This window comes from Adiantum capillus-veneris, chromosome 21 (assembly GCF_014529385.1).
Source record: "Adiantum capillus-veneris isolate H3 chromosome 21, ASM1452938v2, whole genome shotgun sequence".
Lineage (NCBI taxonomy): Eukaryota > Viridiplantae > Streptophyta > Polypodiopsida > Polypodiales > Pteridaceae > Adiantum > Adiantum capillus-veneris.
In genome coordinates, this window is record NC_140951.1 from 139591232 (window position 1) to 139609981 (window position 18750).

An 18750-nucleotide genomic window follows, 5' to 3' on the forward strand; every position below is an offset into this window, starting at 1 on the left:
ATCTTCTAATGCACACGAAAGCCCCACCAGCATGTTAGTGCGCATGGTTGTCCATCATACCCTAGTTTACCCGCCCTTAGTTCACTCCTAGTTCACTACATGATCCAACGACTACAAGCGGAATTGTAAAACCTCTGTTTGCATCTCAGGACAAAGTAACACCCATATTTAAGAGGGGGAGGGGGGGAGGCAATGGGATCAAAAGCGGAGAAGCTCATGCATGAAAGCCGAGAAGATCACAGCCGCAAAAATCAAATAAAAAACTAAACCTGGATACGCACTATAATTGGACAGTCTGGGTAATGCATGTTAACTTATAATATAATGTTGTAAAAACGGCTGAGGGTACACAATGCATGTGCGGGTGAGGTGGTTAGCCTATGTGACCCTAAACCCGAACGACTAGGTCTCGGGTTCAAATCACCCCGTCACGCCTCGTTTTTTCTGTTGGCCATGTTTAATACGCCTCGTCTTTTTGACGACGTGCTTCGTTTTTCCCGCTGGTGAGGTTTAATGCGCCTTAAGATTCCACCCCGTAGCTCCGACCGTTGATCCCATTACTCCACCCCGCATTTAATATGGGTGTCACTTAGCCTCAAAGCTGTTCGCACGACCAGTGGTGTGACATAGTTACCTTATAATTTATAAGCTCTGCTGCTGCTCTGACAACAAATTCTCTTCTTTACACTTTACAAATTACAAGACATCCATAAGATATCTAATTCTTAATGATGGATATAAGTACGGGAAAGATATTAAAGGCAGCGGCGCTTGCAAGGCTATGCATGTCGAGGAGTCACGGAGCCATCAGTGCCTGCGAGGAAGCGGTATTTGTCGGGGCGAGTAAAGGAGGAGCAGTGAAAGCCCAGGGTGGAACCGATGAGCTGCTGCACGTGGTTGGCCACTTGAAAGCGCGAAACATGAAGTCCATCATCGCCAGCTGCACATGACGTGGTCATGAAGGGCGGCAGCATCGGCAGAAAAATGAGCTCGTAGGTGGGAACGGGATTCATGAGGAAGAAGAAGGGGTCCATGGCCTTGAAGCCGCGGGCGCTGGTGCCGTGGAAGAGGCTCACGTGCGTGCGGATGGCCACAGGCACGATGTGGTCGCTGGCCTGCGCGAACAGCGCCGAGAAGCGCAGCAGCAGTGCCTCCCTGCTGGTAGTGCCCTCGGGGCACACCACCACCTCTGACCCCTTCTCTACCAACCCCCTCAACCTTTGCAAGTCTCTCTGCGCATGCCTTTCTAGTCTCACCGTGGGAATAGGCGACAACATCTCCGACAGTCTGCTCACACTGTACGTTACCGCTGTCACCGTTCTTGCCAGCCCCATTGAGACGAAGATGGGGTCCAGCAGAGTTCGGTGGTTGCACACCAGCAGCATGCCCTTGCCCCCAGGAGCGCGCCCCGGAATCTCACCCTTGATTATGATTCGTATCCTGAAGAGGCGTGCCAGTGCTGGCCACCAACCGTGGGGCGCCCGGCTACAAAGAAACACCCTCAACACTGCCAGTATGAAACCCACTGGCATCCACAGAAACACCAGCAACGCCATCGCCGGCGTTGGCCGCTTGACAAGCCGCCCGTCATGGAATACCACTGGACTGTCCAGATCTGACATGCAAACCGCTTCCTCGTCTCCGTCCTGCAGCTAGAAGTTAGCCCTTTAGAATCATGTGGAGAGAGAGAGAGAGAGAGAGAGAGAGAGAGAGAGAGAGAGAGAGAGACCTTCTTGCGGGCGCAGCTGGAAATAAACTGCAGATCCCCCAAGTATTTAAGGGTAGGCGTGGTGGTACTGAAGAGCAGCTGTTCTTCGTGGCGGGACGAGGCCGGTGAGGAGGGTATATTGAATAGGTGGCGGCGATGCAGGTCTTGGTGAGGAGGCGGTCGCTTAAGGAAGCCGAGGCAGCGACCAGAGGCTGTGGCATGCAGGTCCGGTGCGATGAGGTGGTGCGCGCCCAGCTGGTTGCGCACAAAGGAGTGCAGCATCGGGCGCGGCAGGGCGGAGATGAGGAGGCGGCGTTGCGAAGAGGCGGGAGCGAAGGAGGAGAAGGTCTTCCAGGCGGCCGCTCGCACCTGCTCCGCCAAGAAGCGGGGCAGCACTGCCCGCCCCACCGCCTCGATCTCCTCCACCCGCAATCCCACGCATGCAATGAGCACGTACAATTTGAGCGCCGCCTCTTCGAAAAATGCGCTTTTCTCCAGCAACCAAGCTACAGGATATGCCAGCATCAGAGCGATGGCTCGTATTAAGCTGCCAGCTTCCATGGCCACAAGCAAGAAGTAGGGGAAAGGGTCCCTGTCCTTGAGAAGCCAGCCCTCCAGCTCCGCAGCCACAAATTGATCATCATCATCGCCCCCCTCCATATCCATATATTATGTAAATTCAAATGGTGAGCAATGGAGTATATAAGAGCTGCTGCTGCGCAACAATCACCAAACTACAGCTAGCTGCTGCTGCTGTGGAACGGCTGAAAATTTGCTAGCCGTTGTACAATTATTACTTGGCTGGCTTGAGATTGCATGCAAAGAGTGGGAATATTATAACAACATAGCTCTAGCTCACTGCCTTTGCCTAGCTCACACCATTTACTACGCGCCTGTATTCATATGAATCATATGCGCTACTACTACTACTACGGTCTACTACTCCTCTTGGGCCGGAGATCGCGCGAGTCAACAAATAATTAAGTGCCAACACCATGATCGATATATCATTATTAGATCAGTCTATCATGATGCTTCCTGCTTCTATTATAAAGCTACTATCATAATGCTCCTTTTCACGACATGGGTTGCCTTTTAATTTTGAAGCAAACTCATTCTTGGGCATTATTCACTGATCCCTTCAACTCTGGCGAGCCCATCCCATTGGTTGGCATTGCTGCATCGGTGGACACATCATTAGGAAGACCATATGTTACTATTTTGTTTGGTGGAATCTTGTTGTTCACACTCTTTGGACTAGTATCCTACAATACAAAAATACAACAAACTCTTTGTGGCAATGAATGAGCAATATACCTTATGAATTCACCACCAAAAAAAAAAAAAAAAGTACGTGTATCACATAAGTTTATATCATCAAGAGTGACATGATGTATAGCTTATAATTAAGAGAGCTTACCGTGTGAATTATTCCATGTTTAGAAGCAATATTTCAAATAATCAACAAGTTTCTAGTACCAGGTTAATACCAAAATAGGGCACTTGTCCCTTTTTTGAGGATTTGAATACAATGCCTTGTGCATCTAAGAAAAATCCTTTTGAGGCCATTTTATATTACTAATCATAGTATTTGTCTAAAATGTTTCCTTCAACTTTTGAGCTTACCATGATAAGGAATTAGACCCATAAATTAGAGCCTTCTCACAAAAGTGCATGTAAATTTTTTGAAGATCGATTAGGTACCCTAAAAAGAAAAGTGAGCCTTAGACAAGAATTTGGCATTTGTTTTTGCTATTGCTACATATTTCTTTTAGCTTTACCTGCTACAAAAATTGCTTTGAGACTGTATTAAATGATGTAGATTAATTGTGATCTGCAAGTTTCATGCATTTGAGCATGCAGCTTCAAATAAAACATATCATATATGTGAGCTTAAGTTGCTCACGTCTATTATGACATGTATACTACTTAAATAATACATTTAGATAATAGTTATTGATCTTATGCAAACTATAAGCAGGAGATTTTGTTACATTGCAAAACATCATACACTAAAAATTTAGATATTTTACATGAGAAATATTAGCTATGGAAATCCCATTAAAATGGGTATAACTTGTCAATATCAATAAATCATAGGCCATTCCTCAACATGCATCCAAGTAGAACATATATAATATCATTGTCATGCTCGTTTTTGTGACAAGTTTCAATTAGAACCATATATATAATATCATTGTTATGCTTGTTTTGGTGACAAATTTTTGTTTTGAGAAGTTATCCATTACCACCAAGACCTCATGCACACACCGATGTTAGTACCTATGCCCACAAACAATGTCTAAAGTTTCAGAGCATCGATGTGACCTTTGCAGGTATATGTGTTGAGTACATAACTCTATATGGACATTTGGTATAGCAATATGGGAGTTTGTATGCACATTGATAAGAACATTGGTATGCGTGGAATTCATACCAATATATTACATAGTGTATTGACGACCAAAATTGAGTTTTTTTTTGCTACTGAATCTGCAATGACAACAAAAACAAGGCCATTCTGTTTGCAAACAAGAGCAAGCAAGTACAAACTTATACCATAAAAGGATGAAGCATCTTGCATTGTTGAATGTATTCTAAACAAGTAAGCGTAGGGACTAAGCTAGGACAAGGATAACCATTGATCAACAGGTGTGCATCATAGACATAACCATATCATATTCAAAATGTGAACAATTTAGAGACCATAAGTCCACCATAACCATAAGCAAATCATAACCACAATATTATAAATCAACATCCATAAGAAAACCATAACCATACTATTTGAAGATATCAACCATAAGCTAACCATAACCATCACCACAATGTAGCCACAATGACAACCATATCATTTAAAATCAGTAGGGAGTACCAGCTGGGAAAAATTAGAAAAATTAAAGGAATCTCCCTTGATGCGAGGCGTGAGGCGAGGGCCAAGTGTCAGGAGAGGGTGAGAGACGTGCGGGGGGGGAGGTAAATGGCAAGAGCTATCGTGCAAAAGGTCAAGAGACGAGCGCAAGGCCCGCGTGCAATGCATCCGCTTGCTTATTGTAAAATATTTTTTATTTGTCAAGGTTGCCATGAACAACAAGGTTTTGTGGATGGTGGGCTGGTTATGGAGATAGTCTCAAGATGTTAGCATCCCTGCCCGGGAGAGTTTGACCCTTCTATTACCTTTTAGAGGGGCGAGATAACTGAACTCCAAGGTTAAACGCAAGGATGAGATTCAAGCCCCATGGGAATCTCATGTGTAGCCTCCATTTCCCAAGATGTTACGATCTAGCAGAGGCTAATCATGCTCTCATAGTCTCCCTGTATTGTTTGTACCCATCAAGAGTGTACTAAATCTTGCATTGTATCCCCATCCACTCATCTTAATCAAGTTGACCTTTGCCTACCCCTCTCTATATGTAGCTGCTTTCTCTCATCTTTGATGTGCCATCATTGAGCATACCTACAATTGATCATCTCCGTTTGTGCTAGTTGAAACTCTAATAGATTAGTCTATATACTATTTTTTAAAATCTATCTTGATCATCCCAATGCTCCATGCCAGAATGGCCAAACTATATGGTGCATAGCGGCTGAATCTCTATCTGCATGGACTTTTTGACATCCTCCATGATAGGTGTCCCATCTTCGTTATTGTACACTTTGGATCCATCATGCTGATGCGTTCCCCAAGGTGTACATGGTGAGTTCATTGGCATACTATCCACTAAAGACAATGATGGTGTGATCAATAGTGAAAATGTATCTGTAATGATGCTGTCACAACAACTTCCTTCTGATGATGCTTGTGGCATGTTGTGGCTAGATGATAAGGAGATGGTCCCAATGTAGTGCTAAATGAGGGAATAGACATACCATTTGCATGAGTGAATAGAAAATATGTGATTGCTTTAGGAGCTGTCATCTCTATCAAAGCATGATTTTTTATTAATTTATATCAGATGTTTGTTCCATTGGCCTTTTGAATAGTATTGAAGACATTATTTTAAAAACAAAGGAGTAGATTAGTTTTTCTCCAAGGCGCTCTTGGAATAGGTTAATAGGTTTCTCTTAGAAGTTATACTTGCACAACCATGATAGATTTATACATACATTATTTGAAAGAAAACCCTTGTCATTCCTGAGCGTCCCATACCACTCGGCAAGTAACTCGTTGAGAGCCCACCTCGCTGTACTCGTGCCACAACAACAATAGTGCTAATCTAGATGTTATCTCAGGCCATGAAAAAATAAGAAGTCCGTAGCATTATGCTGGGCCAACTTGGGCGTACTCCCATCATAGTGACAACTGTGCACCTTGGGCATCTTCTCATGCCACAACAATTGTCACATGATATCAATGCTACTAAGTAGAGGGTCTAAGAGAAAGCATACCAAAATGTTTGGCAAACATTCTTTCCTAGTCCATTAGTACATCCCAAACATTTATTTCCTAGTTTACGACCAAATCAGGGATAAACGCTATATTTTGGTCAGTGTTTTTCTTCAGATGGGTTTTTCTATTGATTCTGTAGGGTCACATATGCAATGTATGTATGAATTGAATAACATCGCTAGCCTATGCAACATCCATGGTAGGTATAGTTGGTATCGCCTCCTCATGCTCCACTAGTACTGCCAAGTTATTGGGGCCGACCTCATAATCATTTGTTGTCTAATCTCAAACTGTTTTATGAGGTGTTATAGCTACTACACTTAAATTACTTTATTACTTTATTTTATTTTATAAAGATACCCAATAATATACTAAAACTATTAGATGCACTTTCATAAACCTTACATAATTTTCTCTATTTAATTTTTTAATTTTATGACTATCTTTAGTATAAATACCTAATTCATAAATTTGTATGAATTACTTAGGTTCTCTAATAATAATAATAATCATATATAGATATAGCTAAGGACTATCTACCATAATTATCTCATAATTAACTAAAATATGTATGTATTTTTCTATGCAATTTTTGTGTCAAAAAGAATAATAATAATAATTTAGAAAATACTCCGACGTGTAGAGAGGAGAAATATGGATTCAAGCATGGACTATCAACTCTTCTTCTACAACTTCAGGATTAGGGAGAGTTTGTGAATTGGGAGGCCTTACTACGGTCGATGTATATATTTTCATTTGTACATGTTGGTGTATAGCTAGTTATGTTTTGGTTCATATATACTTTTAACCGGTAGCGAGAAGACCTACCCCCAGTGAATCTGCCAAGTACTTCTATTGAGGGTGGGCTACATGATTCTGAGGAGACAGAGGAGCTGATGGATGCCAGAGATGAGATCAAAGGATGGATAGCAAAGATTCTAGATCCTTCTCACAAGGAATCTATACATGCAATATGATTTGAAGGTATTTGCTACCATATACATGTGGTAGTGATGTGTGTGAACACACTTTGGACCATCGGGGCATTTTTTTCCTCACTAGAAGGTTTTTTCCCCCATGCATTGTATATACGCCCATCATTCTGGGGCTATCTATCTTTCCATGCACACTAAGTAATATATTCTCTATTGTGTGCCTTGATCTTCCTTTGTCTCACTCCAAGCTGTGTGTGTTTTCCTGCAACCCTAATTTCAACTATTGGTATCCGAGCAAGTTGCGTCCTCCCAAGCTTAGTCGCTAGCAGCTCCAGCACATGCCTGCTCACTTTCTCCAATTTTGGTGACCTTTGACGAGTGTTTGCAGGTCAACAAATAATCTGGGAAATCTCGTAGAGCTTGGTGTGCTCAGATTTTTGATTCAGGCTCATTTCAGCCTCCGTTTCCACTACAAGCAGTACTGCACATGCTATTTGTCATTTTGTGTAGAACTTTGTCAATGCCGTTTTTTGTATAGCACGTCCCTTATAGTATTCTATGTTTCTGCTATATAGCACGTGTTGTTCCCGCATTGTTTCTCCTCTTTTAAGACAGTTTTTACATCAGGTGCACACATTCGTCATGGCTGACAACAACACAGATGTGTTCAAGATGTTTGCTAATGAGGACATATTGGATGGGGACAATTACCCTATGTGGGCTTACATGATGAAACATGTTCTTGTGTCAAAGGGTGTTTGGAATATAGTGTAGGGCATTGATGTACGTCTTGGTTCTGAATATGTAGGTGATGTTGAGGATGTTGCAGGTCTTGTTGCAAGGACTGTTGTTGTTAGTGTTGTTTTCTAACATTTTCGTTCACATTTGTAAATAGAGTTGGCCACCATATGCAAGCCATCAATATTGCTCTGTTTGTAGCCTCATGGTAAAAATGTCCCCCTGATAGACCTACATGTGCTTGTTCCAGGATCTAGGAATGTACTCATCTTCAATAGCACACAATTTAAGATGTTGGTCCTTTCCTCTTCTATATAATTGTTGGCTAATCATGGTGTAATTTTTTGGCTTCCTTTTAATTGTTCTCTATCTTTATTTGATCATGTCTTCATGGAACTTTCTAATCACCAAGTACTCAACTAGATATTTCCTTTACTTAGGTATTGTAAGTCTTGTTTTGCATTGGAAGTAGGTGACTACATAGGCATGAACATCTTTGTCCATGTTTGGCTAGCAAACCCCTAACCACATAAGTCATCTCATTGTTTGGTCTTCTGCAAAATGGATTCCCGCCAGTTTTGTATGAGCCTAATTAAAGTAGTTGACTTGTTCTTCTAGATTTATGCACAAAAGCAGAATTCCATCCTTGTTTTTTAACCTCCTTGCCAACAATTGATACATAGCCGATTTATCAATCAGCCATGGTGTGAATGGAAGTGGGATTTATGAATCTACTTGAACTATAGTCATCAAAGTGACTAGGTCCTCTGACCACCTAGAAATCATCTTGACTAAGAACTTATAAGCATCTTGAAAATTATCCTCAACCCCCTTGGAAGGTACTCTTGAGGTGCTTCTTGGTAGGTGATCTTCTCGTTGAGGTATAGTGCCCTTCTTAACAACCACTCTAAAATCAAAATCCAGGAAGATGATGAACCATCTTACAATTGTACTAGTGTTACGTGGTTTGTTGACAAGATAAAGTAGGGTTTGGTGGCCCACAAAGAAGAAAAAATATCAATAAGTAGTGCTTGGACTTCTTAATTGCATAGACAGTGCCAAATCCTTTCCTCTTTGTTGTGGTATATTTATTTTCAGTTGTGTTCAACTACCTACTAGCATATGAGATGCGCCATGGTTCTCTCTCATGGTTGTGCCAATATATGACCAATACCAAAGTTTGAAGCATCAACATACACATGGAAAATTTTATTCCAGTAAGGAGTTTTCAAAATACATGTTGAAGACAAAGCTTGTCTAAGCTTTTGGAATGACTCTTCACACTTAGATAAATCCATACAAATGGGCTTAGCAGTGACAACGTACATGTAGATAAATCTACAATAATATCCACAATGTCCCATGAATGCTTGAACTTCCCTGACATTTGTTGGTCTACGCAATTCAACAATCACTGCCACCTTTTCCATGTCTGTTGTAATGCCATTTTTTGAGACAATATGTTCGACACTTTTGCCTTGTCTAACTATGAATACACATTTTTTGAGATTTAGAAAAATCCTATATAGATGGCATTCCTCAAAGGCACACACTTGAGGTGCTCAAAATGGTCTTCTCTTTTGGATGAATGCACACAAAGATCGTTCATGTGAACTTCAGAAGTTTCTCTGAATGCATGGCTCATTAGCCATTGGAATGTTTCTGGTGCATTCGTCAGCCCAAAAGGCATGACTCTATAAGAAAATATTCCCCATTCCATGGAAAAAGTTGTTTTGTGCCCCGAGGTCTTCACTAAGGATTACCGTATGGTGTCACGTGAGTGTACAATAGGGGGGGTTTATGAGGCAAAAAAGGTAGATTTTACAAAGGAGGGTACCATATATAGGGGGTAAATTGGCAGTTTTGGTGCACGCAGGTGACGTCTTCCTAGTACTACTAGTGAATCCCCCGGGTTTTGTGCTGATCTTTAGGATCAATGGCTAACAGATTGTAACCAGAGAACCACCCAAGAATCTATAATATTCTTTTCTAGCTACTCTCTCTAAAACATGATCAGTGATAGGAAGAGGATAGTTATCTTGTATGGTTGCAGCATTCACCTTCTTGAGGTTCACACACACTCCGAGTTTTCCATTCTTCTTTGGTACCACCATAATGGGTGACATCTAGTCTGTGTGTTCAATTTTGTAGATGAATCCAGCATCCTTGAGATTTTTTATCTCCTCCTTGATCTTTTTGGCAAATGTCTCATTGTAGGTTTAGGGTGTCTGTCTGCTTGGTTTGGTAAAATCTCACATGGGAATAGTGTGCTGACAAATTTCAGAATCTATCCCTATGCAAAAACATCCGTGTATTCCTTCAAAGTTGTGATGAGGATTTCTTCCTCTTCTTGAGACAAATCCATTGCTATGTAAGCTCATTTCAAATCTTCCTGAGGACCTACTAAGGTCAATATTTTTGGTATTTTCTAGGCCTTTGTACAATTTTCCTGATTCCTTAGGTTGTCTCATGGGTTGTTCTACAATGATCCTTCAATCTTGCAGCGTACATTTTGTGATGTAATGGAACATTGATAGCCCCTTGTTTATCATTGTCAAACTCCATTTCAATGGTCCATACCTCTTTCAAGGTTCTTTTTAGCTCTTTGTACTTAGATTTTTGCTCCATTTTTATCGTTGAAGGTTTCTTTACTTTTTTTTTGTCTGCTTTTGGCAGTTTACATTTTGTTTTGGCTTGTCATTTCACATCCTTGTCCTTTTTTGAGATGGGATATCTGATAGTGATTTTATCTTTTAATTAGTTTGCAACATCAACCATCATAAAAAATTGAGTCTTGTCCTCTATTTTTTGCACATTTCAATTTGCTTTCCATTTATTCTCTCATTTCTTTTGATATCTTTTTTTTTAATCTCCGATATTGATTAAAGAACTCAAAAAATTTTATTCCCCTCCTCGCACCAATGTTTTTGCTCTAACGTGCTCTTTTTTTGAGTCATATTCCTCTATGGTAAGTGTTTCCTCTTCTAGCTCATTTTAACATCATAATAGTGATTAGAGAAAACCTGGTGTCCATCCAATAGTACAATAGTTACCAATTTGGATTGAGACAATTTCATAGCCCTCTTCATCACAAATAAGGTTGGCATGGGCTCATTGACACACACATCCATGGTAGCCAATATTTGAGTCCACTCAACTGGCTTGAACAAATGTTTATGAAAGGATTTTGGTACAAAATCAGTATCGTTTACTTCTCAATCCAAGATGTAATCTTCCCTTTGTAGACTACCATTCTCTAAATCTCTACACATCCAAATTAGAGTGTCTTTGCTCAACCATGATAGTACTTCAGTTTTGGTCGTGTTTTAGAATCAGGCTCTTGGATTGGTGTTTTTAGGACATCCTTATACAAGTGATATTTTAGATTTACACGCGTAATTGATCCAACTTGTTTGAAAATAGAGATAAAACACCATTTTAGATGAAATGGGAAAATCCCACAACTTTGGGACTAATTTCAACGCCTATGGATTCCTATTTCCCATTAAATTTGGAAAAATTTCATTTAATTTGGGAATGTGACAAAGAGATAGATTCTCAAGAAAATGGTGGTGTTCAGAAACACCTTTTAAATTTTTTATTTTTATGTTTGTGTTTCAAAACACTTCATAAAAGAGATAGATTCTCAAGAAAATGGTGGTGTTGAGAAACATCTTTTAAAATTTTTATTTTTATGTGGGTGTTTCAAAAGACTTCATAAAAGAGATAGATTCCCAAGAAAATGGTGGTGTTGAGAAACACCTTTTAGAATTTTTATTTTTATGTGGGTGTTTAAAAATACTTCATAAAATCATACATAAGCTGGGGAAATAAAACAATGAGCAAGATATGAAATGCTATTCAATTTCTCCTATTAAGCTAGCATGTGCCTTCTCCATGACATTTGATGGGATCTTGATTGTTTTCGCAATTCTTCCACCCCTTGGAGTCCATGACCATACAATTGTATCAACACACTCCCAGCGCTTTGGGTCAGCAAGATTGCAGCACCAACTCTTTTTCCAACAATCCTCATACTGTTCTTGGATTGCGGGATTTCATTCTCGATGTTTTGGTGCCCAATACTGAATCAGAACTTTGTTGTAGTTAGGAGATGATTTGTCTACATCAACGTTTGACTCTGCCACTCCTAGCCATATCGGATATTCAGGATCTGCGGGTCTCACAAGAACAAGATCCCCTTTTCTTACATCAATTTGAGGCCTAAAGGCCTCTTGTGGCCTTGCACTTTGAGGACCAACATAGTGATCATTCAATTCTTCATATCCTTGAAACTCATCTCTGTCTTCCTCTATCTCTTGCATTCGATGACTCCCTATAGTCTTTGGCCAAAATGTTGTATATTCACCAATGTGTTTATTGGTTGGTTGTTCAAGCTCATTGATTATGTTTTGCCAATAAGTGATAACAGGCTCCATGTATTTTGTGGAGTCATGGTCCTTTCCCTTTAATAGAGAACATCTTTTCCAAAATTCAAGATATGACTTAATCCCTTGAATAACAAGCGGACTATCTCTCACATAGTTTGTTGTAGGTACCACATCTGGACAGCCTGTTGGTAATTTTGGTTTTCCCTGGTCATCTTTTTTCCACAACTCAATTCCCGACTCCTTTGGCATCCAATCGGGTGATTTGGGATGAATTTTGTACTGCATTACTAGGACTTCACCTTGCATATAGAAACGAAATTGAAGTGGCTTAGAGTGTCCAACTAGAGCATCTTGTCCATCACACATGTACCCTTGCACAAAGGATTTAAAGTCGGGAACTTGTGTAATCAAAAATGGTGCTTGAGCTGAGCTTTCACATTTTTGAAAATGTTCCATCAGATGTGGAAAAGTGAATGTCATTCCTGTTCGCAATCTTTCTGAGAACCTACTAAACATTGCATCTATGTCCTCATGTGTATGACCCACCATTAAGAATCCCAAATGCACGGTTTTGAAAACCCCTTTTGCTACTAACAAGGATAAGTATGCAAATAAATATCGATTTTTATTCTCTCCTGCACAATTATCTAGCTGTAGCAAAAGATTATCAGGCAATTTTTGAAATACAGGAGTGGATATGGTATCCACAACACATTGAGAGGAAGTTGATTGTATGTGTACAATCTCTTCATTACATCCTTGGATGGCCAACGGTGGTGTCATTGTTAATGCATTCCTCTCACGCTCTTGCTTCATTTTGTTTTGGAGGTCTAGAGCTGCTCTACTTGAGTTCAATGCATTGGATAACGTTACATTGCTGCGTGGCATACCATCATGGCATAAATCTCCTAGTCCATGGTTTTCTGTTCTTTCCAGATTCTATAAGCATAATGCAAGGGAACCAATTGTAGCATTGGGATCTGAAGGCCATAGACCATTAAGTGAGAAGTGACCATACATTCCATGACCATGTCCATGTGTTATCATACCTGTTAATGATACTTGCAATTGATATGCATTCGCATAATCTTTTGAGTTCACACGCAACCTAGGTATTGCTGCCTTTTTTTGATCCATTTTATCATGTATAATGCATAAATACTTATCCTTTTGCAACTGGGAGAACTTACGCCAGGTGTAGTACACATTCCTACAACTTTGTTGTTGCAACATGTGAATTCGACGTTCATCCTTCAAACGTGCAATCATCTCGTCATCCTTTGTTGAATCTAATTGAGACTTTATCCGACTACACACAACACATTTGGAGAACTCACTTGTTTTTAACAATGTCACATTAGCAAACTCTGTATTCGAAATCCTATTGAATGTTGTGCTAGACATTGGCTTGAGACTCATACTGTCAAATGTTTTATTGACATCATGCAAAATGTCTACTTGCTTGTACGTGTTTGGTATTGCAAGCAAAGTTTCCCTAGTACCGTCTTCCATGGTTCTACTCTTATGTGGCATTCTCTCCGAGTTTTCATCAACAAAAGAGTGCATCAATGCCCTTCCCATTTCTGTATGGTCTCTTCCATTTCTCATGACACCATCATTACCATGCACTGAGCGTCTAACCCCATTCTCAAAATGTTCACGGTAACGATAAAATGAAGTTTTTGGAATGCCATGAATTTCATACCAAGATCTACTGCAAACCTCACTACCATTAAAAGAAAACACATAGTATGTCTTTGTAGTTGTTTTGTTCTCACGCCATGCAGTCAACATTGTATCATACACATAGTTTGTTCTATTTTGCAAACTCTGTCCCCAAAATTCATTGCGCATAGCCATGACCTTATCTTGATTGGCATATTGAAAACACCTTTTGGAACAACAATCTATGGTTGAAACAAGCTGGACAGATGCTAGAGATGCTTGATTGGATCTCTTAGAAGCTTTAACTGACATTTTTGGCTTCCTATTTACAAAGCAATATTTTCGCTTTTTTGAAATAGGCTCTACCACATAAGCTGATTCAATGCATGTGTCTTGTAACGCATGCATAGCATGTAGATCCTCATAGCATAACAATTCTTTTCCATCCATAGTTGTCACTCTCTTGATAGGCCAACAAACTAGATTAATGCTGCATACACTAGCTTCTGCAGAAATAGTAGCCTCATTTGCATAGGATGTTTCGATACCAATACCAATGTTATCTTCACCTAGCTCACCAAAGTTTATAGAGTCAAACGGACACACATACATGACAACCCCTTCGGCTACTACATGTGTTTTGCTTTCATCCCAAAGTTGAACCCTCTTATCCTTCCAAACCTCTCTGTAGCTCATTCCATTACATTGTGCATCCAATGCTCCTTCTGCTTTGTCAGCCTCATGCATAGAAGCCCCTTTGTACTGCATCTCATTTATATGTTGCAACAACCCACTACTCCATTTCACAATACTATGAAAAGAATCTCCCAATGTCAATGCATCCATTGTTGGAAAAGGGATGAGTGCTTTCTTTTCAAAACACAAATCAACTGACACCGATACATTGCCTTCCCCAATAAGCATGCCAGAACAATATGCACTTGGATTTATTTCAAATACAGTCCCAATGGCAACCTTTTGTGTCGCTACAAACATGCACACTCTATCACCATGATTGAAATTAGCCATACTTGCAAGAAGATTTGCAAGAATAATTGTTAAACAAACCGCTTGCAGAGTATATTGATTTACGTAGCATAAAGCATAACAAGTATGTATGTGGGTGTTTCATGAGAAGCACCCTAAAGGTCATAGGGTTCCCTCTATGCTACTAAGAATCTCTTTGTGCTCTATGCTCTATCGTCTATGCTCTGTGATCTATATTGACTTCCTATGGACCCTAGACCACAAGGCGCCCTCATTGTTTCCAAAAAACCCTCATTGTTTTGCTATGGCCCCAGGGCCATAGCTCTCTATGCCGGTATAAAGCATATTTGCTCTATATTAGCTCCCTAAGGCCTGAAGGCCATAGGGTTGTCCTCAAGATCACCTCACGGAGTTTCATGTCAAGTATATATACATCCTATGGCCTTAGGGCCATAGGGAGTTTCATGTCAAGTGTATATACATCCTATGGCACCCCATGACCCTAGGGCCATAAGATCTCCAAATGAAACATACGGCAATGTATGGCCCTTGAGCTTATACATTGCAACCCCATGACCCTAGGGCCATAGGATCGGCATATGAAACATACGACAATGTATGGCCCTTGAGCTTATACATTGCAACCCCATGACCCTAGGGCTATAGGATTTCCAAATGGAACATAGGGCAACGTATGGCCCTTGAGCTTATACATTGACACCCTATGGCCCTAGGGCCACAAGACTTTAAAACATACAAAAAGACAACCTATGGCCCTAAGCCCAAGGGTGTGAGCATTGACACCCTAGGGCCCTAGGGCCACAAGACTTCAAAACATACAAAAAGACAACCTATGGCCCTAAGCCCAAGGGTGTGAGCATTGACACCCTATGGCCCTAGGGCCACAAGACTTCAAAACATACAAAAAGACAACCTATGGTCAAGATGTCAAAGGTGGCCAAGATATCAATGCAGCCCCATGGCCCTAGGGCCATAGTATCTCTATATGGAACATGTGGCACCCTATGGCCCTTGAGCTTATACATTGCCACCCCATGACCCTAGGGCCATAGGATTTCCAAATGGAACATAGGCAATGTATGGCCCTTGAGCTTATACATTGCCACCCTATGGCCTTAGGGCCACAAGATCTCACAACATACAATAAGAGAACCTAAGGCCCCTAAGCTCAAGGGTGCGGGTTCAAGGGTGGCCAAGATATCAATGCAGCCCCATGGCCCTAGGGCCATAGGATCTCTATATGGGACATGTGGCACCCTATGGACCTTGAGCTTATACATTGCCACCCCATGACCCTAGGGCCATAGGATTTCCAAATGGAACATAGGCAATGTATGGCCCTTGAGCTTATATATTGCCACCCCATTACCCTAGGGCCATAGGATTTCCGAATGGAACATAGGCAATGTATGGCCATTGAGCTTATACATTTCCATCCCATGGCCCTAGGGCCGTAGATCTCCATATAGGACATGTGGCACCCTATGGCCCTTGAGCTTACATATTGCCACCCCATGACCCTAGGGCCATAGGATCTCCAACTAGAAAGTAGGGCAATGTATGGCTCTTGAGCTTATACATTGTCGTGGACCTAGGGCCATAGGATCTCCAACTGGAACATAGGGCTATGTATTGGAGCTTATCCATTGTTGCCCCTTAACCCTAGGGCCATAGGATTTCCAAATGGAATATAGGTCAACTTATGGCTCTTGAGCTTATACATTGCCACCCTATGGCCCTAGGTCCACAAGCTTTCACATTGCCACCATAGGGCCACAAGGATCTCACCATAGGACATAGGATTTTCAAATGGAATTGAGTGCACGCTTTGATCCTTGACCTCCAACATTGCCGTCCTATGGTGTGAGCCCAGGGGTTGGTGAGGTGTCTTCATAATAATTTCGGCCATTCAAGGGATATCCGCAAGTGGCATAAATTTAAAAAATAATTAAAAAAAATTACGCTACGACAAACTTTGTCATAATGGGTTTTCAAATACACTTATTGATATCGGACAAAAAAATAGCGCACAATTTTTGGGATAATTTTTTAAAATTTAGCTATTTTTAGTGTATTTTTTACTATGCAGATTTTGATTATGGAGTCAAATTTTGCTTCATGGGTGTCGTTCCACTCGTACTACAAAGATATGGACATTGACAAAGCCTTGCACCAACTTTTTTTTTCCATACTTTTTTTTCTTCTGAAAAGCTCTTTCAATTTCGTAGCCGACAAGCTATGTTTCATTTTTGCACAAAGCCTAGAACTCTAGTAATTTCGACTGCAAACCCGTGAGAACAGCCTCTACATTCAAAATTCGAATTTTGAATTTCTAACCTAACCTAACTAACCTTATCTCTCTCTACCACAATTTTTTCCGCGCTGTCGCTCTCTTTCTCTCTCTCTCTCTCTCTCTCTCTCTCTCGTTTCTTGCTCGAAACCTACACAAAAACCTGCACATAGCTTGTCTTTCTTTGTCTCTCTCTCTCCCTCTCTCCCTACGCATACAATTCTACGCCATCGTTGCGATGCGCACACAAATCTACGCGAAGCCATCGCCACAACCTTCAACAAAAGGACTGCTGTCGCGACCTCCCAAACACAGATCTGTTACCATCATCGTCGCGGCCTCAACACACCTAAGTGACTGCTTGCTACTGCTGCAGTCGGTTTTCATCAAACACGGATTTACTCAAAGGTAACCTGTAGAAACCCTAATCTTTTTGCTTAATTCGGTTTTAACTGTTCTTAATCTAATTACATTTTAACTAAGTTGTGAATCACCTCTCTTTAAAACAATAAACAAAAATCATTACTTACATCTCTAAAACTGTAGACTGTAGAACCATAAAACAGAAAAATCTCTAATTAGAGATCTAAAACTGTAATATAGAATACTCTAATTAGAGACCTAAAAATATAAAACAGAAGACACTAATTAGGGACCTAAATTTGTAAAACGAAAAACTCTTATTAGGGACCTAAATCTGTAAAACAGAAAACTCTTTATAACTGACCTAAACTGTAAAATTGTAAAACTCTAACTGCAAAAATCTCTAATTACAATTTTTTTTTATAAACCTGCAAATACAAAAGACAATAACTACAGAAAATGCTAAAACTATGGATACCTGTAATTGGGTTGTGGGGAGTTGGGCACACGTTGTAAGAGGACGAGTAGAGCGCGCTGTTGTTTAGTTGTAGGAGGATGGGAAAAAAAGAGAGGCCAAAAGGTGGGAAAGAAAGTGTACACTATATGTGTTTGTAAGATATGGTGTAAGATAGTTTCTTTAAATTCATTTGTAGTCACTAAAATAAAACTAGACATCGAATCTTTAGAAGGGCAGACAGGGTGTGGCTACATAGGGTTTCACCTCATACTAAAGAGTAACATATGGCCCTAAGGCACCCTATGACCATAAGGCCATAGGGTGGTCTCACATCGTACTATAAGGTGACCAATGTCCCATTTGGCCATAGGGTGCCAATGTACAATCTCAAGGGTCATAGGGTTCCCTATGTTCCTATTGAAGATCATATGGCCAAAGGGCCATAGGATCTCCAAAACATATATATGGCACTATGGCCATAGGATCACATGGTGCTCTATGTCCGGTCTAGAGACCTTGTGGCCCAAGGGCCTTAGGGTGGCAATGTACAATCTCAAGGGCCATAGGGTTCCCTATGTTCCTTTTGGAGATAGGGTGACACTAGGGCCATAGAATCTCCAAAAGCAACATAAAGAACCTAGGGCCATAGGATCAAAGGGTGACCTATTGGAGACCTTGTGGCCCAAGGGCCATAGTGTGGGAATGTACAATCTCAAGGGCCATAGGGTTCCCTATGTTCCTTTTGGAGATCCTATGGTCCTCGATCCATAGGATCTCCAAAATGAACATATGGCCCTATGGACAT

At 40.8% G+C, this 18750-nt stretch overlaps 1 protein-coding gene across 1 annotated transcript; it reads right to left on the bottom strand.

Annotated features, from left to right (window-relative positions):
* Positions 1-296: 296 nt before the first annotated feature.
* Positions 297-3022, bottom strand: LOC147431832 (glycerol-3-phosphate 2-O-acyltransferase 6-like). The gene is made up of 2 exons (XM_086493047.1): positions 1730-3022; positions 297-1646 (listed from the first exon to the last, which is right to left on the bottom strand). Exons 1-2 carry the CDS (start codon positions 2372-2374, stop codon positions 780-782), a joined length of 1512 nt encoding a protein of 503 aa, XP_086349173.1. The 5' UTR covers positions 2375-3022; the 3' UTR covers positions 297-779.
* Between the last annotated feature and the right edge of the window lie 15728 nt (positions 3023-18750).

Excerpts from the sequence above, each read along its gene's own strand:
- LOC147431832 (XM_086493047.1), bottom strand. The coding sequence starts at position 2,374 with ATGGATATGGAGGGGGGCGATGATGATGATCAATTTGTGGCTGCGGAG. Across the intron at positions 1,647-1,729 it reads CCAGCTGCGCCCGCAAGAAG|GACGGAGACGAGGAAGCGGT; the intron begins GTCTCTCTCTCT and ends TTCTAGCTGCAG.